Consider the following 26066-nt stretch of genomic DNA (forward strand, 5'->3'; position numbering starts at 1 on the left):
TGAACGGGTTCTGATGAGAACAGTGTAAGCGTTCAAGCAAACCACTTCTGAAGATGCAAGCCACTCGTGCTTGCGAAACGTCCGGAAGAAATTCTACCGAACGACGGCCTAAAAACCCGAAAAACCCATTAGTTTAAATTCTTATGGGGTTATTTGCTGCAAGAGCGGAACCATAAACCGATCTTTTCCCGTCATTACATCTGCATATGCGATGTTTTGGCCGGATTCATAAATAGAAAATGTCCATTCATATTGAAATCGACCGTTCGAACACAAAGCTTCAAAGGCATTTCCATGAATATTCTAAAGGCGGACATAATGTTGAATAATCCCGGGTTTTGCGCCGATTTTAATTTCTTTGACCCTAATTTGCATAGGTTTTTGTGCGCCAAACAAATATACTCCGAGCAATTTTCTCCTAAATGCAGAAAGAGCCCAACAAATTATTTGCCAATAAATTGTAAGGTAACACTTACCTGAACAGCTGAGAGCAGTTTACACAAAAAAAACAGAAAACTATTGAAGCGCCAACATACAAAAATCGCTGCCGCTCTTGCTGAAAGCAGTGTTAGGAAAGCACTAAACGCTAACCGGGGTTTTACTAGCCGAAGGTGTGGGAGTAGAATTATCGGAACCAATGGGGCCAGTAGTAAGACTGCAGGCCACTCTTCGTCCAGTTGATGTCACATAAATACATAACATAAATACGCATTGTTCTGAGACGAAACATGCGAGAACGGTCGAGTTTCAGAAGAAAAATTGCTTCAATTTTCAGTTTCAATTTTTTTAAATACTCGCAGATGTTACGAGAATCGGATACTTTGAGGACAAAAATTCAGCAAAATCTCTCTGATTTCGAATAAATCTTAAAAGCTCTTCAGAAAACGCTGGGAAAATCATGAAGCTTCGCTCACGGGTTTGCAAAAAACGCTGTTTCTCTTGGACCAAGAGCAAGGCAAAAAAGCGTTGACCTGACAAAAATCGGGTTTTAAAACATTAATTTATCTTAAAACTGAAAAATACAAATAAACCCCATTAGTACTCAAGCGACAAGATCGGCCTTATCATGCAGGCACGACCTTAGATAAAGGGTTATCTGCATTTATTAGGTTTTTTCATTCACTAATAGCAACTTGACGATTTCCTAGACATGGTTTTATCATAGGGGATACGAGATGTTTGAGCATAGAACAAATGGATCACAGATAACCCCAGTCGAGTTTATGGAGATTTTTCTGCATCTTCGCAGGTTTACTCTTCCGATGCCTATCCATAGAGAATTAATGGATTTCATAATAAGGTTGCATGAGAGCGTCTCGCGATTTTTCCGCGGTATGTACGGACGGACAGCATGTACCGTAAGCTAAGCATAAACATTTTGAAGCACGATTTTCGCTGCTGGATCCTCCTAGCTCATCGTTCTTCGGACGTTTTAATAACCAATTTTCTGTCCAGTAATTAGTTCCTGTTCCAGGCAGGTTGCGGCGACTAGATGACATTGAATTTCCCTTCTAGCGTGCGCTTGAAGCGCTAAAAAACCTTGAAGCTCTGGATTTATTTGGAAAAAATCATGCATTTTTTCTAGCGCATTTGGATAACATCTAGATAGAGGCGCTCGTTCACGCTTAGTTCATATTGTCCTCTATAAACGTGGTAAATTGCCAAGTGAAGAAAGCCCCGCGGCTTCTTGCTAAGTCAACGGTGCACTTCGGAAGAAATTCTTCACTATGTGCGACTAGACCGCCAATTTATCAAAAGTTGCAGGCTCGCGCTTAACACATGAATAGCCATTGGAAATATCTGAAAGAATTTTTAATTTCCGAAGAATCCAGCATCCATTTATATTCCATCAGGTCATTAACTCGAATGTTTATGATGTATGAATATGGCTTTCTGGTTTGTTTTATATTCTGCGGTCAGGAGCGAATGGCGCTGCTGAAAATCGACCTGCAGGAACTAAATAGTCAATGGAAATATCTGATCGAATCGATGACGAAGAAAATCGTTGGTATATTTACAGAAGAAGAGTTTTTTTTATCAGACTATGAAGGCTTTCACGGCCGGTCAGATTACATTTAGGAATGTTTCCCGGGCTTTGAAGCCGTGGTCTATCGGAATTTCTTCCTGACGTTTCGTCCACAACTGCGGTGGACATTTTCAAAGGCGATGAGGCAGTGGGCGAAGTGCTAAGGCAAAGGCTAAGAAATTCCTTAGTCGGAAGGCACGGGAGATCACTTCGCCCACTGCCTCATCGCCTTTGAAAATGTCCACCGCAGTTGTGGACGAAACGTCAGGAAGAAATTCCGATAGACCACGGCGTCAAAGCTCGGAAAACTTTCCTAAATGAAGAGTTTTTTATTTGTCAGCTCAAGCTCTATCATTACCAATCTTCATCGGTATGGTACAATGAGAGACGTCGCATCAAATCAATTTTGTAAATGCATTCCACCGCGTGTCGGGGGTCTTTAATTGGTGTAATCAAAGGCGATGGTACAGTTATTCTTCGTGGTCGTCGCGTTTCCGTGTATGAAGATCACGCCCGGACTGAATCGTGATTTTCTCCAACTTAAATCGGCTCTTTCCGTTTACTTACCGGCTTATATTGACTATTATTTATAGAGGCCCGAAGACCTAATCAGTGTTAAGTCCAGTCGCTTTGATGTAAAAGCTAGAATTCAATATTTAAAATGTTACTTTCCCAGTCCCTCCATCAAGCGATGTGATATTAAATTGATAAATGGGCAACTGGCTGACCAAGGGAATTAATATTCCCTCTGCTCTGCCTCAGGAAGTCTTATAATGGTGGCCCTGATTGATGTAAGAAAGCAAACGGGTTTTGAGATAGGGGTGATTGGTGATTTCAACCCCATTTCGAAGGTTTGGAAATCGATGCCATTTGTTCGCCCTTCCCGCTTAGATTAGGGCCATTCCCAGTACATACTTTCACGTTGAAATCGTCGCAATTATCACTAGCCGCTTGAATCTTAAAATATCTCTCGGGAATTTATTGAGCTAGTTGAAACTGCCGTCGGTAATGCGTATCGTTATAAATTAGCACCGGTCAATTCGACCCCCTATTTCAAAGTGTTCAAGTAGCTACACTTAGCTATATGATCGCCATAATCTCGACTCAATTTATTGCCCCCAAATACGGACGATCTTCCCTCGAACCCAAATTGTCGAAAAATAATGAGCGGCTATTGAGAATCTCCATATTTCAAAGTGTCCGATTGGCTTCTCCAGGGATTTGCCAGCGATTGACTATCGGGGCTCTCGCACCTGCCAAAAGACACTGGAGTTATCGCTGAGCCATCATGCAAGCGCTATGCTCAGTTGGTTTGTTTTATTCAAATTTTGCGCATTTCTCTGCTATTTATTCCCCAAAATTGCTTAAATTGCCACTGGCTGAGTAAGCAGAAGTCAATTGATTGAAGCCAATTTGTTTGGGTGGATGGAACCGCCTGGGAGGTCGTTTTCTAATTGGAATGGCACTTTTTATGCAGGGGCGGGAAAACATTAAATATATTCAAAAAAGGGCAACTTTGGTTGCCTACGGTTAAAGTCAGATTTTGGTTATTTGCTGGGTTATGTTTCAGGTTTCTGCCAAATTAATGAACTTTCGGAACATTTGTTTGCGTGTCTAGTTTTTGAAAATTATTTATTTTTTAGGCCTTTTCCGATTAATGTAGTGCCATTTTTGCGGACAATGAAGTACCTAAATCTACTGGTGCTCTTTTCCATGGTAAGCCAATACAGCTATTTTCAATACGCCTTGTTTGAATTAGCCCAGGTTTTTCCCATCAAAATATTCAGTTTTACACAGTTTTATATTTATTCGCAATTTTCTGCATTCGCCTGCCCACTAACACCATTCAGGCCCGTTGAATGTATGCAAAAAGGAGCATTTACCTGTCCTGTGGATGTTTACTTAAAAAAAACTACAAATCCCCTGATGTTTAACGACCTTTTACATTCCCAATGTGAGAAAGCCATTTTCATTTGGGCATTCCCAAGGGCAAAAAATCGCATTTTAGTGTCCAACCTTCGACCAATTCCAGTTTATTTGGTTGGCCGGAACTTGCACCCTAGGAAACATGTGTGGGATGTTATGAGGAGCTAAAATTGATTTTCTGAGCAAACTAGGAAGGTTTAAACATTGAAGATTCCTATTGCATCTTGTACCAACGCGCGGCTTGTTGCACTTCAAACCCAAAGCGACACCGTTGAAAACTTGCTGATTTTTTACCAATTTTACATCTTAAAAACTAACTAGCGGAATGAGCTCAAAAAACACAGGGGAATGTTTTCAGAAAAGGCAATAAGGCACGGTTTTGTTTCAAAAAAGTTAGTCGCTCTAAATTCTTCAATGCTAGTAAACCAGATTTTGGCCCCTTTGGCGCTCAGAAGTAAAATTAAACACTAAACTAGTTTTACTTTGCAGTTGGTATGCTTAAAGCCAAGTGTATACTCAGCTAGACAAAACGATAAGAAGCTATTTATCGAGAATCTCACCGAAACGAAAGATCTGAAAAAGCTGTTGCGGACCAAAACAAACGTTCTGGTTTGTTTTTACAATTCGGAGAAAAAAGCTCAAAGCATTTTAAGTGTGCTACGCGATGTGGCGAAGAATGTTAAAGGCGAGGGCGTCATTGCAACCATCAACTGTGCAGGGTAAGGCTGACTTTCATACTGGCGCGTTTTGGCAAGTTTTGCCATTTGTAGGGAAGCAAAGAAGCTGTGCAAGAAGCAAAAAATTCCCCGAGAAGAACCGTTTGTGTTGAAGCACTATAAAGATGGGGAATTCAATAAGGACTACGATCGCAGGTTTAACGAGAAGTCGGTGACTAATTTCATGAAGGACCCGACTGGGGATTTGCCGTGGGACGAAGACGATTCTGCCAAGGATGTGGTTCACATTCCTGATCCAACGGTACGTACCCTACTAAACACCTTCAAGTTTTTACCTGGGAGCTGACAACACTCTGTCACGTACAGCTCCAGGTCTTCATCAAAATTCCTGTTGAATTCACCCATTTTCTGCAGAAAAAGCATGAAAACACATACATTTTACCAATTGTTTCAGACCCTAGCGAAGTTTCTAAGGAAGGAGGGTAAACCGATTTTGATCATGTTCTACGCCCCATGGTGTGGCTACTGTAAAACGCTCAAACCCGAATACTCATTGGCAGCAACTGATTTGAAAGACCAAGCGGTGCTCGCTGCTGTTGATGTAAACCGGCCGGAAAATGCGGTCCTGCGGAACCAGTATAACATCAGCGGGTTTCCTACATTGCTCTATTTTGAGTGAGTGCCATTTACCTGCCTAGATTTATTTAAAACGGATTTTCCTTGCAGGAATGGCGCATTGAAATACACCTTCGAGGGCGATAATAAAAGGGCGTCATTGGTGCAGTTTATGAAAAACCCTACAGCCCCAGCGGTGAAAGTGAAGGAACCCGACTGGTCAGAATCCATCAGCGATGTGGTTCATTTATCTTCAGCCAACTTCGACGCCATCCTCAAGGATGACGCCTCTGTGCTGGTCATGTTTTATGCTCCATGTAAGAAAGGCTCGATTTTTATTGCCTCTAGTCCTGATTTGCGTATTTAGGGTGCGGACATTGCAAAAGAATGAAGCCCGAATACGAATCAGCCGCCGCTCAAATGAGGGAAGACGGGGTAAGCGCTCGAAAATCTCGCACATTGTAAAGATAAGTGTTCTTCAATAGATTGTAGGTATATTGGCTGCAGTGGATGCCACTAAGGAACCATCGGTGGCATCGCGATTCAACGTGAAAGGCTACCCGACAGTGATTTACTTTTCCCATGGAGAGCAACTGTACAAGCCCAATGTGAGGGAAGCCGCTAAAATCGTCGACTTTATGAGGTAAAATTCCCGTTTAAAGCCCTAAGAACGGCGCTAAAATGTAAAACTCAGGGACCCCAAAGAGCCACCGCCGCCGCCGCCACCAGAAAAGCCTTGGAGCGAAGAAGCAAGCGATGTTATTCACTTGACTGAAGAGAGCTTCAAGTCAGTATTGAAGAAAAAGAAGCACGCCCTGGTCATGTTTTATGCCCCGTGTAAGTGGACGGTTGAGTGAAACCAGACAAATGAAATGAAAATCTGGTCCTTTATAGGGTGCGGCCACTGCAAGAAGGCAAAGCCCGAATTCACGGAAGCAGCGGCAGAATTTCGAGATAATCCGCGAGTGGAATTTGGCGCAGTGGATTGCACAGTAGAATCCTCCATCTGCACGGCCTTTGAGGTCACCGGCTATCCGACGCTGAAGTATTTCAGTTATTTCAACAAAAAAGTGCTGCCCTACAATGAAGGACGCACGGTAAGTTCTCCATCTAACATCTCCGACTTCGGCCCACTGATGTTCCTCCTACCCGTAGAAAAAGGACTTTGTTCAATACATGTCCAACCCGATGCAGATCGTCAATGTATCGAACGCGGCTCCTGCTGAAGAAACCTGGTCTTTAGACTCGGCAATTTTGCGACTGGACGACAGGAATTTTAGCGCGGAACTTCAGAAGAACGACTTTGTTTTAGTGATGTTCTACGCCCCATGTGAGTGACTTTTAAGGTTTCGTGTGCTGAACTGACTCCCACTGCTTGTTTTAGGGTGCGGCCACTGCAAACGAATGAAACCCGACTACATCTCAGCTGCTCAACAGTTGGAAGCTGAAGGGTTGAAAAAATGCCTGGCCATGGTGGACTGTACGGAAAATCCAGATCTAATGGAAAAATACGAAATTCAAGGGTTTCCGACGATTAAGCTGTTTAAGAAGGGCGCATATTTAGCTGATTATAAAGGCAAAAGAACTGCGGGGGATATCAAGCAATTTATCAGGCAGTATTACACAAGCAGGGACGAATTGTAGGCGTCCATATGCAAGTATCGACTGAACATCGGAGCGAAAACGCTTTTTTTAAGTAAAAACTGGTAGGGTGAAACAGCAAAAAAATAATAGAAACCGGCCTTTTCCAAAAGTGTGCACTCCACTGCCAGTAAAACGCCAAGCGCTTTTCCAACAACGTGAATCTCACATTCCCTTAGGGTTAAACCACTGTAAAGTTAGTATTAACATCACTCTCTGCTACCTAATTATTTAACTCGACTTTTGCCGCTTTAACAAATTTTGATTAATTCACAGTTGCAAGGTTGTGTTTATCTCAGGAATTTTCCATGTGATAGTAATAAGGCTCAAAAAAGCACCATTCTGGCAAGAATTAATTTCTTGTGAACGTCTGAAAGAGTGCATAAACATTTCAAATTTCTTATTTCGCTATTTAAATCCCCCATGTTCTGACTCAATAAAATATAACGAAGTACAAAAGTGCATTCAAATATATTTCAAAGGTGTACTCAACAATATCTCGTTTACAAATAACTTAATCATAGCATTATCACGCAACTAAAATACTATCACACTAGAGAAACATGGCTGTAGCTTATTGTTGAAGCCATTATGGCCTGATATTTCATATTATGCACCAGCAAACGGAATTCGCCGTTTTTTATTAACACGGAGCCACTATTGCAAACAAGTGTTAGAAAAACGTTTCGTCAAGTACTGTTTATCTATGAGGAAAATATCAACTCCAGTATATAAAGATACATTACATATTTAATATCAACGCCTTTATATTTAAAAAATACACTTTTATCTGCAGAAACCATACATAAAGAGTCCGGGATTATAGGGGATTTCGGAGTATTGTACCTAGTAATTATTTACGGCCGGAAAAATATTTAATGCTGCTCTAGTTTCAAGGTACACAAATAATATTAGGAGTATAAAACGCCACCAAACTAAAATCCCAAATGATAGAGTATTATTCGAAAAACACACATACAAATCAACTACAAAAAACACATATCTAAATATTTGTACAACCAGTGGACCGCTTGCTGAAGCACACGAACGTATGTATTGAAAAAACTAAACCAACGGTAGTTTGGCCTAATGAGGCAATTACTCAATTGCAAAATCACTTGAATTTGAAGGCTCTTCTACCTATAAATGAAAACGGAACGTCGTGGACTTTTGAACCGCATATAGGCATGCAAACGGAAAACGAACAAACTCTAAAACTACGACACTCAAACGCCTTATGAGGAGTGATGATGATGGGTCTTCAAGCTGTTACAACTTTGAGAATCCTTTATAACTGGGGCGGATTCGCGGCGAATGTCGTCCGTTAAAACCTTCATTTTTCCCGGCTCCTTTAAAGGCACACTATCTCTCCTATAGGCATTGTTGATGTGTGAAATAAATGTCGAGGTATTTGAAGAGTTTGTCGGCGCATTCGGCTTGGCAACCTGAAAGAACGGTTCTGGTTTAAATCCCGGAAAATCGTTAGTGTTTTCCAACAAAAAAACCCCATACAGAAACATTTCCTTCAACACATCAGCGAATGTTGCTACTACCTATACCGAAAATCCATGTGGCAAACATGGAAAAGCGAAAGATGGTCGTATAATTACCTTAGCATGAAATCTGTGTCTTATTTAAAGGCAAGCGCCTCGTTATTGTATAGTTTTTTAGGTTTGTTCTAAAAATAATAACAATTTGAAATTATTTCCAGGTAACAATCTTGCAAATTAATTAAGAAAGTTGCACTGCAGTGCAGTTAGGAAACTCATCTCCTCTACTAGGGTACAAACCTCTTTAATTGAAGTGATGGCTTTGCTCATCCAAGGCGCCCAGCTACTTCTGGCTGCGGTTAGTTCCTGTTCAGTGTAACGCAGCTGGTGAGTTAAATTCTACACGTGGACACAAACTCGTTTAGTTGATTCAAAATGAATTATTTTGCCATTTACCTGATTACGGCACTCCGCCTCTACGTGGGCTAATTTAGTTTGGGCCAATTCCAGCTCCAACTCCCTAATTCTGGCGTCTCCAGTCAGCTCAGCTCCACCTCGAGGACGTTTGTAATCGCCATCATACCCACAAAACTTAACACAATCTGGACAATTGGAAATGGCGTCCTTCAAACTGTCCAATGCTTGTCTAGCAACATTTAGCTGCACATCTAGCCGTTGCCGAACCATTTTATAGTCGTGGATCACTTGCGAGTTGGTCCTTTTCTCCGTGTCGGCCACGTCCACCTGTTAAATATTCGCTTGAGTCTCGGTTCTAATCCTGTATCAAATAGTTCGGAATTTACCTCTCTCTTTAGCATCTCCTTTAGCTGGGAGATTTCATCGAGCATTAATAACTTTTCTTCTTCCAACCTTTGGACGGTCATTCGAAGTTTCTCTACTTCGCTTGCCTCGCTATCTCGGCGATCCTGCGCCTCTGAATCCGAAGAAATTATTTCCCAATCATCTGGCAATTTTTACAAACACATTTTTGGTCTATTGACCGCTCTTGGAAGATATTAGTAATCACACTCCAAACACATTTAGGTCTATTCCTACTTGGTTAGCTACGTATTTCAAGGAAACAAACATTACCTTGCATAACAATATGCGGATAAAACGAGAGCATGATAATAGTTCCCGATAAACGTGCACCTTCAAAAGTAAATCGCCAATACAACTACTTTGTCCAATTGCGAAAAACGCCGATTATCAGATTTAAATTATCAATTGTTCTCCAGGTGCTTAACGTGGTTTATTGCAATGGGAACCAGATGAGAGTTTTACGAAATCTAATCAACTTACCCTTGAGAGTGATAAAATCGGCTTCGTATTTTTTCAGCTTTTTCACTTTAATGCCGCAAGCGAGCTTGATTAGCTGCTTMGCCGCTTCTTCACTTCTACATTTCTTGGGCAAAGACACTCTGAAGTATTTCAGGATTCCTTCRAAGTCCAGTTGAAGCAGGTCTTTCTTGCATACCATTAGCAATGCCAAAGCCATCTGGAAGAGAGTTTCCGTCCCTAAAAATCAACAGCTTAATCCMGTTGGACTGTGGCTGTAGATAGAAAAAAATACCCTGAAGAAGAAAAACGTCGATAATATGAAAGACAAAGTACAAAGGAAATCTGGCAGTGAAAAGAGTTAGGAACCACTGAGAGGCGAACATATGGGTTTCAATGCGGTGCTCGGTGAAATGGTTCCAGAGAGGATTCAACTGTTCCTCCATTAGTCTGAAACAAGCGCCTATTTAGTTAAGGACGTCCACAATTTGCGCCTACATGTACCTGTTGAGTTGATAGAGGCGCAAATAGAGATTCTCAAAGCCTTGCTTGTAAAAGTCTCGTAACTTGTAGTCATACATAAGATTGACTAAAACACAGAAAGCTTGTTCTTCCGGCATCTGAAACAGGARCGTTTTCCATCGGGTGGCAGGATCATCAGCGGCGAAACTTACATGCAATAAAAGAGTGGCAGCYAGAAAGCTCAATCCTTGGCAATAGCCGACTTCGGAATCGAACACAGCATARGCTTTGCTGACTCTGTATAACGAGTCCTGTCCGAGGCCTCCGGCTTCTTTAAAGAAATCATGAGCCGGAAAAGTCCGGGCAATATCCCGTTGGATRACGTTTTCACATGAGGACTCCTATTRAAACATCGCATAYATTTTATAGATGTTAACATGTTGGAACTCACCTTTGTGATTAAAACTCTATACATATTCATCATCTCGCTGTTCTCTTGGACTCCGGCTAATCGCTGCCAAACTTCGCCCCTCAGAGCCTCAGGAATCCCCAGTTTCACTAAGCTGGCCAATTGTTTGGGGCGTTGATCGGTTTGCTTCCACTTTGTGAGCAGATCGGCCCACGATTCCAGCACGACTTCCGAACAATCTTTCGAAACCAGGCCAGTGCCGCTAAGCAGCGGTTCGTCCCCATCTAAATCAAATCAAAATCTATTAGGTGATTTTTCTGGAACATTTCGTCCCGGGCTCCCACCTGAGTGATATTCTTCTTTCGGAGTCAACGTGTCGATTGATGTAATACTGGGCGATTGAATTAAACTCGACAGGTTCAAGTTGAGATTCAGTAAGTTTCTGTCCAACTCTCCAGACGTCTCCATGTTGAGAACTTCGTATTTCACTTCGCTAAGATCGCTGCTGATCGTCTAAGAATTCAAGTAAAACTCGATTGTTAAAAAAAATTTGATACTGTGTTCTAGTTTGCTTGTCTTGACCTGAATGAGCGCGACTTAATCTTTTGTATCAATAATAATCAGAGTATATTGACCATATTAGTCAGAAAATTAAGCTCATCTACCTGATATCGCTGATTGTTTTAAACACATTAGTTAGATCCACTGCCTGGACATACACTGATATCATTTAAAATCGAAAGCTTTTGTTCAGACGGTAAACAATATTATTGTCTCTGGCCAGTAGTATTCCAATAGCATTTTTAAGTAACAACGATAAGGCCAGATGTTTTATAATGGGAACAACCGTTACGCCGATAAATAGCATGTAGGCGTGTTGTATGTTTCAATTATGGGATTTTCTGTCGTGTCTGCTACAGATTAATTCAACTTAATTGCACTAATCGACTAGCGGATTTATTTAAACCTTAAAAGGGCAAGTCAAGGCAAGTTTTTTCCAAACTCACCTCTCTGAGATTCAAGTAAAATTGCTGGATTAAGGTTTTCTTTTGAAAGTACCAGAAGTTTCTTTCGCTCTGCCCGAAAATTCTAACGGGCGTTTCAATCACAAACCTGCAATATTCGCATAGTGACGTTGGCTAATTAAATTGCAGAAAAACAGCTCGTTTACCTGACTGGCTCTTGAATTCCCCTAATAACCAAGTCAATGCCCACTGTCATGTACTGTTTGGTGTCCTTTTGGGTCTCAGCGTTTAGAGGCTCGAAGTTCTGCTCTGTTGGGTCCCACATGGCGATTATTGAGGTGCAATTGTTCTCAGTTGAGTGATTCTTTTGCTCGTTCTGCAAACCAAAGTAGCATTAAAAGAGAACTTTGCGGAACGCTTGGGTGTTGTAGGCGCACCCTTTCCAGGAGTCGCATATCGGAATGTCTGACGTGCCGTCCGGAAGCGATCAGGACTCCAAAGCACCGCTCGATGACCAAATGGGGCCCATTGTCGGACACTTGTTTAATACTGATTAGTAGCTGCTTTAATATATTCGTCTTCAGTCTAAAGCCGTTGCGATCTTTACCCACCGTCGAGTACGAACCCTGTTAAATAAGGATCGGTTTTGCCAGTGGCCAACTGGAAATTTCAAGTGGTACCTTGCCGTCTTCCTCCTTGATTTCCAAATTGACTTCAAACACATACATTAGTGTTCTGGGCTCAGGCAGTGCTGTGATTGACCCGCACATCATATCTGAAGCGGATGTTACGCTGCTGCTCATCGACTTGGGGGCGCGTTGGAATGCTTTAGCAAAACAGGCTGAAAGCAGCCAGTGAATTTCCGCGTGGCAGAACAACTAGAGGGAAATTACCGGAAACTCTAGACACCGCCTCCACTATATCGCAGCGGAACACATGGCAAAGAAAAATAGCGGATTCCTGTGAATCGCCATGCGACCATGTGAATGAGAAGCAGCCAGCTTCGTTACTATCCACCGAACCTCTGGCGTAAAACAGGATTCGATGCACTTCATATCTAGATATTACTGAATTGGTTTGGCCGTCGTACAGTCTGGAATTGCAAGAATCCATTAAGTTCAACACTGCTGCAAACAAAGGTAGCACTTACACAACCAGGCCTTGACTAGATAACGGAACGGACACTGCAACTTTAATTCCTTGCTCAACGCTTTGCTCGTTCAATATGGCCATATTGCGGTGGATTTCCACCTCCGATTTGGGAGCGTTTATTTGCGCGGCGCCCAAATACGTGATTCCAGAAAATATCGTACAGTCCTGATCCACATCTGAAACTTTCATAGGAAACATTTCGGCTATTTAGAAGCAGTCAAACAGTCGCAAGTGACTCTTCATTCAACCACTTACTGCTGGTGTTGTCATCAGAACTGTGGTCGAGCTTCATTGAATCCTGCTTCTCTGCAGGGCTCAGATCCTGCGTAAGAGGCTCGTCGCCCAAATTCACCGGGGTGCCATAGAAAGTCGACTGGCCAACCTTAAAGTCGCACGTTTGCTCATGAAATTTATCACTCATGGTTGTGTAATTATCAGTTTCTTGTAGCACCTAAGAGGGGCATTAAAAAATTGAAATTATCCCTGAAACAAATGTGTTGAAAATGGACTTGCCTCGTTTAGGGCGTCTCTCAAGTCATACAAATCCCCTTTGAAGTCAAGGGTGGGAGTTTTGCTCACTCCTGGTTTGTCTGTTAGGAAATCAAACTCCTCACTTGTTGGTAACGATTCAGTCGATTTCACACTCAAAGTGTCCTCCATTACGATTCACAAATCAGAGCTGGAATAAAGAAAAACACATTTTACAAAATGAGGATTTTGAACGATCCGCAGTGTTTCAAAGTGAAGATTCTGCGTCTCAAATGGCAAGAGAATTGGGCTTCTTTGACTACAAATCTGCCCAACTCTATGCGCTGATCTTCAAATCAGAAACACAAATAAATTATTTGCTATTTTAAAACTGGAACAGCTCTTCAGGTCCTGCCAATATCATTGTTGTGGTTGTAAATTTAGAAGTTTGGCACTGCACAAGACATTTAGGTAAGTATGTGCATCTATAAGTGCCAGCCCGCATCGTTTGCATGCTAATTGGACGGCACTTTGTAAACAATATCAAACATTTTCATACTGATTTAACAGGCCTGACATATTTTGCTTGAATTACCTAACTGAAAGGTAAGTCCCAGGCGCTTCATGAACCCAATTTGGCCAATGGGTTAGCGATATTTCAGTGAGTTAATGGCCGTTAAATACTGCTGCTACTTAAACGAGCTGATGCGATAATTGAAAAGCTGGCAAACAATAATACTAATTCAATTGAAGTTATTTACATGATTTATGGTCTAATTCAATGGATCGTTGATAGCCAGCGGTCAGATTCAGACCAGCGACTTCTGGCACACTTACCAATATCTTACTGGTCTGTATTCTGCGCTTTATTTACCATTCTGGTCTGGAGCATCGTTTCAAGATACTTTGTTGTTATTTATTTGTTCCAAAAGAAATGCACAGCTAAAGATGGCAGAAAGATTATTTTTGACAACCTGCTGACATTAGTAGGGGCCCAACCATGCCAATCGAGTGAAACCTTTGTTTCTAGATTTTCCAGTTTTCATGCTGGCTATGTTGGCGATACTGTAAGGTCCCATGGGAAGTGACAGTGACTTGGGCACCATTAAAAAATGTCATAATTGTTTTGATTGGATATTTCCTCAAATATTTAATGTTTCTAGTGGATTTTTAATGAAATGTCTCGAGCCAAGTCGCGACAAAACGTTGAAGTATGTGGGGATTGTGGTGCCACAGGTTTGGAACAAATCATTTAAAAACAAATCCAGATTCTATGTGTTTTTCCAACTGCTAGATCCTACATGGGCGTCAGTCAACAAGGGCATATTACTATGTACTCAGTGCTGCAGCATCCACCGCAGTTTGGGCAGGCACATAACTCAAGTGAAATCGTTGCTGAAAAGTACTTGGAACCCAAATCAACTCAATGTAAGTCTCCCCCATCAGCCGCAATGGGGCTTGATTAATGCAGCTCTTGCAGATGGTGACCACTTTGAATAATAATGGAGCGAATAATATATGGGAGCACACTCTACTGGAAAATGGGTCGAAATTGTTGAAGAAGAAACCCGGCCTCAAGGACCCTTTAAGGTAAATCTGACGAGTTATCAATGAGTCACTAGAGATAACAGCGTTGTATCACCAACTAGAATAGCGCTGCGATCATTCTATAAAGCTATAGCCTTGTATATTTTGTGCTTTGTAGCATCAAGCAGGAGTACATAAAGGCCAAACACCAGCATTGTCTATACGCGTTTCGGGAAAATTACGAAGACGGCCTGCTCAGTGTGGAGAATGAGATTGGAAAACAGTTGCATGCCAGTGTGCGGACTCCGAACTTGGAGACTTCCTTTAGACTGCTGGCATTGGGGGCTGACCCGAACTATTTTCACGATGTGAGTGGCAAGGAAGATCCGGAAAAGGCTCTCAACCCTTAATACTTATTCAATAATCTGCGGCCTACGATTCACTTCTTTTAATCAACAATAATATCTGTAGGAAAAGGGTTCAACTCCACTGCACGTTGCCGTAAAGTCCGACCAAAAGCTCCAAGTGGAACTTCTTTTGGTTTATGGGGCTGATCCGACTTGCCCAGACAACCATGGGCGAACGTCTCTGGACTATGCCAGGCAAGCACCGAAACCGCATTAAACAAACCAGGAAAAAAACATCAATTGATTGCAGACAGTCCAATAACAAGGAACTGATGAGCCGACTAACTGAGAGCCAATATGAAGTAACAGACACTTTCAGCTTCTACTTGTCGCTTCGCAAGCCAGACCATTCCACTGGAGTGCATTTTCTAATCCCGCCCACTGGCTTCAAGTCGAATCCTGCTTCGCTGGCAAAACTTCAAAAGGTAAGTGGCCGGTCTCTTACCGATATTTGCACTGTTTCACTGTAACTTTAGTTGCCCAACCATGTCTTCGAGGAACTGGTGATGGACGTGTATGATGAAGTCGACCGAAGGCAAACTGAAGCAAGTGAGTAGTGGAAATTCTATTTTACATTCGGTCATTAGTGGCACTTATTATCATTAGCCAAATGTTTGCCTGGCGATTAGGGCTAGGCAATACGCTTTCAATGTCTATCTCATTTCAATATGTTTTCTTTTCTGACTGTCCTCTGCTAAGGAGCCCTGTAAGTATTTATTCAGTCCGATTAATTAACAATTAGCAGTCGTCCAAGCAGTAAGTGCGGAGTATGAACGCACTGAAGAGGGCTTTTGGTTAGCGAACTTTATACGCCCTAAACTCAGTTTAATTTAAAGCGTTTGTTTGTAGTCTGGTTGAGTTGCGCCGATACAACCGAGCTAAATGATGTTCCGTTCCTACCAGTGGACAATACTCTTTCCTCCACTCGAAACCAGGGCCGGCAGAAACTGGCCAGGTTTTCCACTCCCGAGCTTAAAAGCCTGGTTTACGATATTCTGGTTGATACTCAACGCAGACAAAGCGTGGATAAAGGTAGCAACTACAATAATTCAAAAATAACTATCACCACTCACAAATGCAATCCTAGGGAGCATGTTGAAACTGCGAGAAACCTCCGAAGTGGACGACAGCGACGACCCCCTGTACGACTCAGTGGCTGAAGACGAAGATTACGCGATTCCCTTAAGCAAAGAGGATCTAGCTGCAAATAAAGACAGCATGATATCAATCGACAGCATCAACAAGACCAACCAGGTGCTCGAGCAGCTGACAAAGCAGCTGAAAAACTCGGACAACACCATAACCGATCTGCGCTTGGAGGTGGCCAAGCTGAGGCAATGCGTGAAAGTTCTCCAGAGCGAAAATTGCGACTTGAGAAGTCGCCTCTCACAGAAATCCTCCATCATGAACGGAGATAGTGGATTTGACTCGTTGGAGTTCATTGGAGAGGTGAGTGCCCAACAAGCCCGCCAGGGTTCTGAAACATCAACATTCTCTGATGTTGCAGAATCAAGCTACAGAATCGTTTCAATCCATCACCAACGGCAAAGGGAGCGACGACGTGGACTTGAGGCAGAAAAAGGGCCAACAGCGTCCAACTAGCATGTACGAAACCAGGGAGGGCATCCACAAAGTGCACAATTGGCATGCTCTGAAAGAGCAAGTAAGTTTCATTATTATCCCACTATTACCACTAGAGTATTTATATTCGGCTCGTGAATTTCCAGTTGAAGCAAAATGACAACGCCAGAAACACATCTCCGGGTATCTATTCGTCGCCCTACGACAGAGAAACCGTTCTACAATGCACTGAGCAGATAACCCGCACTATTCAGCAACTATGTAAAAGCATCCAGGAGCCGGAAAAAGAAGAATGCGTGGCGAATGGCGAAAAAGTGAAATCCGCAATCGTTAAACTCGCTGGGACTTTGTCAAAGGTCGGTCTTAGCCCATTAGTATGTTGGTTAAATGGTAAATTAATTTGTTCTTTAGGATGCCGAGGGCGAAAAAATCAAGCTCATGCTTGAGGTGGTAAACCGGCTACACCCTGAATGCGTGAATCTGCAACTGGCGCGCGTTAAAAGCGACAATAAAGCGGTGGATGTGCATTTCAGCAACATCAGAGACATCGCCTTCAATCTTGCCAAATTCACTAAGGAAATCGTTACAAAATATTCATCATGCCAATGATAGTGTTAACTCGTTATTTTGAAACTAGAAGCTTATTAATTACTAAACCGTTTTTTCTCGTTAACGCCGATTGGTGTTTGTTAAGTGTAATTTTACACCCGTTATCGCTTTTATCTAGTTTAGGCATTCTAGTTAACGTTGGATTTATCTGTAGTTACGTTTGAATACTTGCTGATGTTACTAATTTTGACTGACTTCGTTTTAGTTTATTATATTTCCAAGGTACTATGAAATGTTGATTGCATAGTGCTGTGGCGAATATAATACACATTCCGTTCTACATCAACAGTTCCATTTCTCTAGATTTCCTAGATTGAAAAGTATTTAATAGATAATAGGTACATTTCCTCCGAGCTTTTAAAAAATGTGATTTATAATACACGAATCGGGACAGTTTGCAATTGACTGTGGATGGATTTTTAAACGTTGTTTGAGATGGGTTTTTTGTTACTTAGTGGGCACTTCTCACCTCAAGCCAGCGGCTCTTAAGAATCTCTCGACTGTATAGACGTTATATGCCCACTCCCTCAAATCAACGCATAGCTTTTTAATGGTACACAAGTTCTCGCATTATTAACGTTAAAATAACTATTGAAATACACTCAATGTTTATAGACAAATATGTATTACAAAAATACGTAATCACTTACTGTAATATGACTGACTTTACATAGGTTTTATATGCTAATAAACATATCGTTTCAATGTATGTGTTTGACTAGTTTAGAGCTGAAGGCACATCGAATGTACCCGATAATCAGGGTTGTTGATTAGCACTTCCAAATAACTATTGCTAGGTTCCCCCCGAAAAACATGTAAAGCAAGTTGGAGCATTCGTATGAGATTTCGAAACCGAAATCCTCTCCTACTACGACGTGAAATGGGGGCCCCAGTTTTTTGTCCATTTCGTCTTTCACCATTTTGGCCGCAGCCTTTTGGGAAGGAAATAGAAACTGTATTTTTCACGTTTCACTCATGCATCGACTTTTTTTCGTTGTTTTGAGACTACAGTTTGGAAATATTTTACAGGAAATACTTCCAGAACTCTCAGTTTTCGCTTGAGAAAGTTCTAATTTACTTTGAACATAGAAATAAAATTACCTCGTTGTTTGAGGAGAATTTCTCACACGCCGTTACCACCAGTTCCATTATCTCAGCTTTGGTCTCTTCCGCCATATCGGAGTGCTGGAAAGGCAGGAAAAAGGGGCGAAATCAATAAATCCCGACCATCAAGGGTGACTCACCCTCACTAAGGGGTAAGTATGTACGATTTTCTTCGGCTCTTCCTTCTGCTCTTTGACTTCCGTGTCTGCCATTGCAAGCTATTTGCCAATAACGAGTTTAATTGTTTAAATGAAAATTATTGCTTCTCGAAATAAGCCTTCAAAATTGAATTTTCGCACTCTAAACAAAATGTTGCCAACCGTTAAATACACTTCCCCCTAATCCATCCCGTTGAGTAGGAAGCAATTTTATTTAGAAAATCAGGAAATTAAGTAACAGACTGAAAAAAACCCAATCACTACACCAATTGCGATTAAAATTAAACCAAACAAACAGCTGAAAATGCCATAAATACATTTTAAAGTAATTATTTAGCTTGGCGAATTCCTGTCAAATCCCACAAGGTTGGTAGCATTTGCCGCTTCGATACATTCTTGCACCCGCGATGTGTTTATAAGTAAATTTTCTACTAAAATTGGGATTTATAATAAGCATTTTCCATCATATTTGTGTTGTGAACAAAAATGGCCCTCTTTTGTGCTAGTAAGTAGCCCGCCAATCACCCGAAGTTTCTTTGCCGGGCATTGTGAAAATCTAACCTAAATGTTGCCACTTTCCAGTTTCAAATGAGGTTCCAGAGCACCCAGTGGTGTCCCCATCGTCAGGAGCCGTGTTCGAGCGGCGCATTATCGAAAAGTACATCCAAGAAAATGGGGTAGACCCTATCAGTGGCAAAGAGCTAGCCGTGGACGAGCTAATAGAAATCAAAAGTAGGGCCCCCGTTCCGAGTCTAGCCTTACATTGCTGACGGAAAGCTTTGTTTTGTAGCGCCACCCATTGTGAAACCGAAGCCCCCGAGTGCTACAAGCATTCCAGCCACGCTGAAGCTGTTGCAAGACGAATGGGACGCTGTGATGCTCTACAGCTTCACTCAGAGACAGCAGCTGCACACTGCGAGGCAGGAGCTGAGCCATGCTTTGTATCAGCATGACGCAGCTTGTCGTGTTATTGCCAGGCTGAATAAGGAAGTGACTGCTGCTCGGGAGGCTTTAGCCACTTTGAAGCCTCAAGCAGGCATTACGAGTGTTCCACAGCCGGTAAGGAGTTACAGAGGATTTGGTAGAAACAACGTTGAGTATGTTATTTGAATTTTAGGCTGTTGCTGCTGAGCCCTCTGGAATAGCTGCTCAGCCAATAGAGCAAGCCGGCATGAGTGTTGAAGTTATCCAAAAGTTGCAAGAAAAGGCCACAGTCTTGACACAGGAGAGGAAGAAACGGGGGAGAACCATTCCAGAAGATTTGGCCACTCAAGAGCAAATCCGATCATTTAAGAACTTGGCCTCTCTGATTGTAAGCGCTGAAACTCTGGCTAGTTTTCGCCTTTTTTGATGAAAAACTTTGATTACAGGGCCTGCATTCCTCAAGTATTCCCGGGATTTTAGCATTAGACGTTCATAGCACGGACACCAGCAAGGTTTTAACGGGAGGCAACGATAAGAATGCCACTGTATTCAACAAGGATACTGAACAAGTTGTGGCTTTCCTCAAAGGCCACACGAAGAAAGTCACTAAAGTAATTTACCATACGAATGAGGACATTGTCTTGACTGGTAAGTTCTTGAGCGCGCAATTTCAAGGAAGTGCCTATTGGGGTTTTTTGCCTTTTAGCATCTCCTGATTCAACCATCAGAATCTGGCATGTACCAACCTCCCAAACCACTTTACTACTACGCTGCCATGATGGGCCAGTGACTGGTCTCTCTCTGCACCCTACTGGAGATTACGTGCTGTCCACTTCGGAGGATCAGCATTGGGCCTTTTCCGACATAAACACTGGCCGGTTATTGACTAAAGGTAGCTGCCCTAATTGTCCCCCCGCTTAGTTATAGCTGTGAAATTTTTCAGTTGTTGATAACTCTAACGTACCTCTAACTACGGCCCAGTTGCATCCTGATGGCTTAATTTTTGGCACGGGAACCGCCGACTCGCAGGTGAAGATCTGGGACTTGAAGGAGCAGAGCAATGTGGCCAACTTTACGGGTAAGTTGCGGGTTTTTGTGTAATGTGCCCGAATCAAATGTGCAAATGTGTCCTTCAGGTCACTCCGGCGCCATAACGACAATTTCCTTTTCGGAAAACGGATATTATTTGGCGACTGCCGCGGATGACGCCTGTGTGAAGCTTTGGGATTTGAGGAAACTGAAGAACTTCAAAACCCTTCAACTGGACGAAGGGTATCAGATCAGAGATCTTTGCTTCGATCAGAGCGGCACTTACTTGGCAGTAGCTGGAACAGATGTCAGGTAATTAGGCTACAAACTGGAGTGATTTTCGTTGCTAAATCAACGCTTTTCAGGGTGTATTTGTGCAAGCAATGGCAGGAGCTGAAGGTCTTTAACGACCACACGGCGGCTGCCACTGGAGTGCGATTTGGGAAGCATGCCCGGTTTATCGCTTCAACTTCCATGGATAGGACGCTTAAATTGTATGGTTTGGACTAAAAAATACGTTTTTCTGTTCTCTAGATGAAATTAAGTCTAAATAAAGTCGAGGACTTTATCACCTTCAGATTGGTAATGCATTTTGTAAAGCAATAAATCGGTTTCTGTCGTATGATATTAATGTCGTCAACAGTCCTAAAACCTTATCGTTCCTCCACCGCATGGATTTTACGCTCTTTTAAAGGAAATCTTCCCCGCAGATTAAAACCTAACGGCATCATATAATCGTAAATCCGCTCAGCATAATGAACTTCTGAAACTCGCCCAAGTACAAGAATGTTTTGCGCCAATGTATCCAGAACTTTGCATATCTCGCACTTCCGCTCAAACTCTAGTTTCGGAATAGATAAATTACTGTTTGGAATGTTCGGTGCCGTCAATGAACCCAGCTTGGGTAGTTTTTACGCTGATTATTACATCTAGAGGAAAATCGATTAAAGACCGTTTCCGCAAAATTAGACATGAACGAAGCCCGTTGGCGATGCAGTAAAATTGTTCATAAATTTCAATTAGTCCATAAAATTGAACATCTTCCTTAACGAACCGCGATGCTAATTTCAGCAGCCCCGCGGCCAGAAACCCTGCTTAAGCAACCGGGAAATTCATCGGCACAATTTGCTAAAAGAAAACCGTCCGAATATCTACTCGGGAAATATCCGGGCTTATTTTATATGCACCAGCAGCCTCCATCTGTACAAAACCGATGCACGCTTACCGACACCCATATATCTTTATCGGCATTTCAATATACCTACATATGGAAAGCCGCCCCGCTATTCTCTAAGGAGATGTTTTTTACGGCTCTAAGAATATTCACTGATGGAAACAATGCCTTCGGGTTTCCGCGTTAAAGTTGAGTTTCTTTCGCATAAAAAGTAAATAAAATGTTTTTTTAGGACGTCAAAAGTGCTAGGAAGTAGCCCGCATTGAATTAATTAGAAAAATAAATCCCCGTCATTCCCTATAATCTCCCCAATTAAATGCATGCTTGAAACAATGCTCATTGAGAAACTAAATTCATATAAAGCGAAATTACACGCGCTTTAATCACGGAAAGCGACTTTTATCTGTGTGATCTTAATTAAATATTTTATGGGGCGCAGTGACACGTTTATGATGTTAAAATAAAGAGCAATAAGCAAAAGGTTCTTTGGGGCTTTTTATGGATATTGCCAGCGTATAGAAATCCAGAGCTTTATGGGATTAATCAACAACGTATCGTAAATAGAACCGCTTTAGTAGGGCATATTTCTCTCGAAGTTCTTAAAGTGCAAGCAGGAGAATTTTCGATTTTTTTTTGAAAAATCGCCGCTGTAATAAATTACTCAAGTAACTCGCCAGATATATTTTCCGGTTCACCGATGATTAATGTGTTCAAAATGACAAATGCTCCTATTTAAATCAGTCCGGTTTTACCGCTGCATATAAATTACTTTGCGTTCAAGATATTAATGTTGAAAGCCGATTCGATCAATCGGCAGCGGTTGTTGGGCTTTTTGATCTGAACGTATTAAAAAATTTTAAAAAACTTAATGTTATATAAAGAGTTGGGTTTTTGCAGCCATTGCTTGAAACTGGTGGGTTTTGTGGGGCTTTTAAGTCTTCGTGGAAAAGATTTTTTTTTCTGCGAAGCAAAACTGGGAAAATTTAGCGATGTTTAGGGAACGTGCCAGAGCGGTAGGGAAAAACGTTTATTTTCCATCGCTGTTTGGTGCTGTTTGAAAAATTCGCGACAACTTCGGCTAATAGGCGATTTGGACGAAATTTTCCAGCACAGTTGAGCCAAACATTCTTTTTTACCTGCTGGTTGATGCAGGTTTATCGCGCGTCTGGTTGAGGAGTTACGAATTTTTTAGTCCAGCCGTGCTTCCATATCCAGTCTGGCCGAGCACTATATTGAAAAATTCCTCAAAAATTGGGAAATTTGGGGATTTTTACGAACTTTTCCAATATATTAGAGCAAAACATGCTCTTTCGACTACTGTTTCACGCAGCCTTAAGTCACTCTTGGGTTGGGAGTTAGAAATTTTTAAGTACTGCCATGTTTATAGAACCAGTTTAATTGGGAAGTTAATTGAAAAATTCGCGACAACTTCGGCAATTTGACGATTTGAACGAAATTTTCAAGCACAGTTGAGCCAAACATTCTTTTTCACCTGCTGGTTGATGCAGGTTTATCGCGCGTCTGGTTGAGGAGTTAAGAATTTTTTACTCCTGCCGTGTTTCCAGAGCCAGTCTGGTCGCGCACTAAATTCAAAAATTCGTCAAAAATTGGGAAATTTGGGTATTTTTACGAAATTTTTCAATATATTAGAGCAAAACATGCTTTTTCAACTGCGGTGCGGTGCAGCTTTAGGTGGCTCCCGGTTGGCGAGTTACACATTTTTAAGCCCAGCCATAACCATAAATTTATGAAAAATCCCATCAGCAGATTTTAACCCCAAACCCAATTTTCACCCTTTTAAAGCTAAATAGGAAAAAACCGCCATTACTTGTAATAACGTCCTGGGCAAGTTGGTTCAGATAAATTCAAATTTATTTGGGCCTTTTCGCAATATCGCGGATAGTTATCGTTGAAGACGCGATGGGGACTGAGTGAAGAAGGCCGGATAAAGATAGCAAATTCGAAGTTGAAAATTAGAAAAAATCATCAACACTTAATGCGACCGGAGAAGCTGCAACAAAAGCTAGTGGCTAGTGGGCGAAATCCAGAGCTTCGCTCTGGAGTTTTAATATAATTTCAACTTTTTTCGCCATTTCCTTTTTAACACCGCTAATATGAACCATCCACGTCCACTCCCTTCGGAACATGCTCTTTTAATTCACTTAGATTCTTGCCAAACTATTCCAACTAAAATCGAGTTAGCCGCTAACCGAGGCATTTCAACGCGCCGACCAAAGTCACCAATTTTATAAAACAACTTTACCTTTCGGGATTATTCGATTAATTACAGTCATAATTTCAGCGGGACCTTATTAGAGCCCTAACGGCCAACACAGGCAGGAACAAAGACAATTTAAAATATCAGAGATGAATCAACGACGCCCGGTTGAGATTAATGAAGAGAAAAAAGGCAACTAATTTTCCGCGCGAAAGAGTCACGCCATTTCTCAACTAACCGTCACGGAATCTCTTAACTTGATTATTCTCATTGGAAAAACCATTCTCATCCAGTATAATATTAATATTTCTCGTTTAATTAGTCATCAATCACTCTGGAGCGTCGGGAATTTCGGATATTTAATAAGGGTGAGGCACATTTACTTAGGTATTTGGGGCTCTTCACCTGAAAAGTTTCTGCTCATCGCCTTTTCCAAAACCAGCTCGAAGTACTAGCGTGAACAAACTGCAGTTACACATTTGGTAAAGTTTTGATTTTGAAATCCAGCCACCCGAAACCTTTTAGACCAGGCAATAAAAGCTTTTTGGCAAGTCAACACCTTCACTTGCTTAACATTTTCTTTGCCCTTTTCCTTCCGAATTTAAAGGGGCAACTAGGCGGACTGGCGAAAGAAGGGCCTCTACGTGATGTTTTCACATAATGGGATTTTTACGTTAAACGACTCCATCTCGATCCTTACTGGTCTTCGAACGATTCGGTTCACAAAACGTTCTCTTCAAGTTTACTGCTTTGATATTGCCCATAGGTACAGACCGGATCAGTTTATACGAATAATTGTCCAATTATTTTTTTTTTTGAGCTTAGGAGCGATTTTGCGAAATTGGATTTGCAGAATTGTTGTTTTATGTGTTATAAAACCGTCCACAGCAATGATGGCTATTGGTCCCGACGATTCATTAGCACGTGTGCGTGTGTGTGTATCTTCAGAGGTGTTTTTACGGTGCCTGTTCGAATACATAAAATAAAAATGATGTTCCCATTTGAGAACGTAGCTGGTATCGGTTGTCTTACTCGCACCCATAGTGGTGCGTGAGAGACGCAAGATGGCTCGCTCAATGCTACGTTCGAAATTGATACCTTCGCCGCTAAAGCTAATTTAGTTTCAGGATGGAAAATTATTTTTCCCAACTTTGAAATGCAGTGTGCTTCTAGAATCACGATCTAGTTACCAAAAGTAGTCAACTTTGTGGGTATTTTCAACTAAAATCGCGTAGAAGTTGTGGAATATTTGATGATTTTTTGGGTTATTAGAGCGTGGTCGATAGGAATTTGATCCTGACTTCAGAGCTGAAGCTTTTGAGGATGGTAGCCATGCGTGCTAGGGAAACGTCGGGAATAACTCAAAAAATCACTAATTCCTTATCAGCCGTTGTTGTCCTTTAAAGGAGATGGTAATAAATAAATATGTACGGCAATAATCCGCAGGAAAATGGCACAGTAAATTAGAATTATTAAGTTAATTACGCAATAAGGCGATTTTTACTGCGCAAAACACAAAAGGGAGAAGGAATAATGATTTCTGATTTAACGGGCACAATACTCGTAAAACAATCCGGCTTCGGTTAATTTTCGTTCCGAATTAAAGACAGATTTATTGTCGGGTGGTTTTTTGTTCGATCGGGATTTACGTTCGGTTGAATTGACAAATTTTAAGTTCCATTGATTTATTGCTCGCGGTTTTCCAATTTCTCAGCTTCCTCAATCGATTAGAGAAGTTTCCCACATCTAACAGTTTTTCGATAACGAGCAATAATAATAATCGAATTCAGTCAACTGGGCTTTGAAAAAATGAAAAGTGGATCTTTCAATGGAAATTCGATGGAATAAAACGAGCCAAATCACAACGATAAATTCGGTTGTGTGTCAATCAGCGTAAAAACAGCTAATTTAGGAGGCATTTTGGGCGCAAAATCACATATTTCAATTTGGGCTTAATCACGGCTTTGACGAGCTTCGTGAACTTGAAAAAAAATCCAATTCGACTGAATAAATTCGCTGTCCCGACTAATTAGGCCCCGTTTTTTCTCATTACGAGCGATTGTGCTTTGATTTTTCGTCTATTCTGCTTTCGCAGGATGGCATTGCGTATATTGGGCAACAGCGTTGCTGAAAATAAATTAATTTTTTTCAGGAAATAGCAATTATATTATTTTCTTTCCTGGGCTCAGTCACAGTGTGAAATAATTCTTTTTGTATATCGTTTAT

At 41.6% G+C, this 26066-nt stretch overlaps 5 protein-coding genes across 10 annotated transcripts; 3 read left to right on the forward strand and 2 right to left on the reverse strand.

Annotated features, from left to right (window-relative positions):
• The first annotated feature begins 3577 nt into the window (after positions 1–3577).
• LOC109540170 (protein disulfide-isomerase A5) lies at positions 3578–7344 on the forward strand. The gene is made up of 11 exons (XM_019908403.2): positions 3578–3742; positions 4442–4671; positions 4723–4930; positions 5084–5304; positions 5356–5561; positions 5612–5679; positions 5730–5887; positions 5939–6081; positions 6139–6341; positions 6400–6574; positions 6629–7344. The coding sequence occupies exons 1-11, from the start codon at positions 3707–3709 to the stop codon at positions 6886–6888; spliced, it is 1908 nt and encodes a 635-aa protein (XP_019763962.2). The 5' UTR covers positions 3578–3706; the 3' UTR covers positions 6889–7344.
• On the reverse strand, positions 7338–14108 carry LOC109540167 (rab GTPase-activating protein 1-like). 6 transcript variants are annotated; one of them, XM_048668169.1, is made up of 20 exons: positions 13947–14108; positions 13155–13320; positions 12897–13092; positions 12640–12823; positions 12383–12582; positions 12170–12330; positions 11927–12115; positions 11696–11865; positions 11532–11637; positions 10869–11037; positions 10567–10808; positions 10328–10516; positions 10158–10273; positions 9949–10103; positions 9678–9893; positions 9179–9339; positions 8832–9119; positions 8676–8774; positions 8496–8563; positions 7822–8330 (listed from the first exon to the last, which is right to left on the reverse strand). In XM_048668169.1, the coding sequence occupies exons 2-19, from the start codon at positions 13299–13301 to the stop codon at positions 8516–8518; spliced, it is 3036 nt and encodes a 1011-aa protein (XP_048524126.1). In that variant the 5' UTR covers positions 13302–13320; positions 13947–14108; the 3' UTR covers positions 7822–8330; positions 8496–8515. The 6 variants fall into 6 exon arrangements, with proteins under 6 accessions (XP_048524124.1, XP_048524125.1, XP_048524121.1 ...); XM_048668167.1 differs by lacking the exon at positions 8496–8563 and having other exon boundaries at positions 7338–8330; positions 12640–12817; positions 13947–14107; XM_048668168.1 differs by lacking the exon at positions 8496–8563 and having other exon boundaries at positions 7338–8330; positions 9179–9309; positions 13947–14107.
• Positions 14109–14167: 59 nt separating this feature from the next.
• On the forward strand, positions 14168–17938 carry LOC109540169 (ARF GTPase-activating protein Git). Its single transcript, XM_019908402.2, has 12 exons — positions 14168–14345; positions 14404–14537; positions 14590–14699; positions 14815–15004; positions 15108–15238; positions 15294–15468; positions 15520–15592; positions 15893–16075; positions 16131–16492; positions 16551–16706; positions 16771–16980; positions 17036–17938. The coding sequence occupies exons 1-12, from the start codon at positions 14288–14290 to the stop codon at positions 17231–17233; spliced, it is 1980 nt and encodes a 659-aa protein (XP_019763961.2). The 5' UTR covers positions 14168–14287; the 3' UTR covers positions 17234–17938.
• Positions 17840–18749, reverse strand: LOC109540177 (dynein axonemal light chain 4). Its single transcript, XM_019908412.2, has 3 exons — positions 18478–18749; positions 18335–18418; positions 17840–18165 (listed from the first exon to the last, which is right to left on the reverse strand). The coding sequence occupies exons 1-3, from the start codon at positions 18547–18549 to the stop codon at positions 18004–18006; spliced, it is 318 nt and encodes a 105-aa protein (XP_019763971.1). The 5' UTR covers positions 18550–18749; the 3' UTR covers positions 17840–18003.
• A 90-nt stretch (positions 18750–18839) lies between these two features.
• Positions 18840–21073, forward strand: LOC109540173 (pre-mRNA-processing factor 19). Its single transcript, XM_019908405.2, has 9 exons — positions 18840–19000; positions 19078–19227; positions 19286–19554; positions 19613–19807; positions 19866–20067; positions 20126–20311; positions 20363–20497; positions 20556–20760; positions 20814–21073. Exons 1-9 carry the CDS (start codon positions 18982–18984, stop codon positions 20956–20958), a joined length of 1506 nt encoding a protein of 501 aa, XP_019763964.1. The 5' UTR covers positions 18840–18981; the 3' UTR covers positions 20959–21073.
• The last annotated feature ends 4993 nt before the right edge of the window (positions 21074–26066 follow it).

Source organism: Dendroctonus ponderosae, unplaced genomic scaffold (genome assembly GCF_020466585.1).
Source record: "Dendroctonus ponderosae isolate FM_Combo_2020 unplaced genomic scaffold, Dpon_F_20191213v2 Dpon_F_20191213_7, whole genome shotgun sequence".
In the NCBI taxonomy this organism is placed as follows: domain Eukaryota; kingdom Metazoa; phylum Arthropoda; class Insecta; order Coleoptera; family Curculionidae; genus Dendroctonus; species Dendroctonus ponderosae.

What these genes read in the sequence shown, in the direction of transcription:
- LOC109540169 (XM_019908402.2), top strand. Translation starts at nt 14,288, where the DNA reads ATGTCTCGAGCCAAGTCGCGACAAAACGTTGAAGTATGTGGGGATTGT. An exon ending in GGAACCCAAATCAACTCAAT is followed by an intron (nt 14,538 to 14,589) that starts GTAAGTCTCCCC and finishes CAGCTCTTGCAG; the next exon opens with ATGGTGACCACTTTGAATAA. An exon ending in GGCATGCTCTGAAAGAGCAA is followed by an intron (nt 16,707 to 16,770) that starts GTAAGTTTCATT and finishes GTGAATTTCCAG; the next exon opens with TTGAAGCAAAATGACAACGC.
- LOC109540170 (XM_019908403.2), top strand. Translation starts at nt 3,707, where the DNA reads ATGAAGTACCTAAATCTACTGGTGCTCTTTTCCATG. An exon ending in CCTACATTGCTCTATTTTGA is followed by an intron (nt 5,305 to 5,355) that starts GTGAGTGCCATT and finishes TTTTCCTTGCAG; the next exon opens with GAATGGCGCATTGAAATACA. An exon ending in AGTGATGTTCTACGCCCCAT is followed by an intron (nt 6,575 to 6,628) that starts GTGAGTGACTTT and finishes TGCTTGTTTTAG; the next exon opens with GGTGCGGCCACTGCAAACGA.
- LOC109540173 (XM_019908405.2), top strand. An exon ending in AGAACTTGGCCTCTCTGATT is followed by an intron (nt 19,808 to 19,865) that starts GTAAGCGCTGAA and finishes CTTTGATTACAG; the next exon opens with GGCCTGCATTCCTCAAGTAT. An exon ending in TGAGGACATTGTCTTGACTG is followed by an intron (nt 20,068 to 20,125) that starts GTAAGTTCTTGA and finishes TTTGCCTTTTAG; the next exon opens with CATCTCCTGATTCAACCATC.
- LOC109540177 (XM_019908412.2), bottom strand. Translation starts at nt 18,549, where the DNA reads ATGGCAGACACGGAAGTCAAAGAGCAGAAGGAAGAGCCGAAGAAAATC. An exon ending in ATACTTACCCCTTAGTGAGG is followed by an intron (nt 18,419 to 18,477) that starts GTGAGTCACCCT and finishes CTGCCTTTCCAG; the next exon opens with CACTCCGATATGGCGGAAGA. An exon ending in AATTCTCCTCAAACAACGAG is followed by an intron (nt 18,166 to 18,334) that starts GTAATTTTATTT and finishes CCTTCCCAAAAG; the next exon opens with GCTGCGGCCAAAATGGTGAA.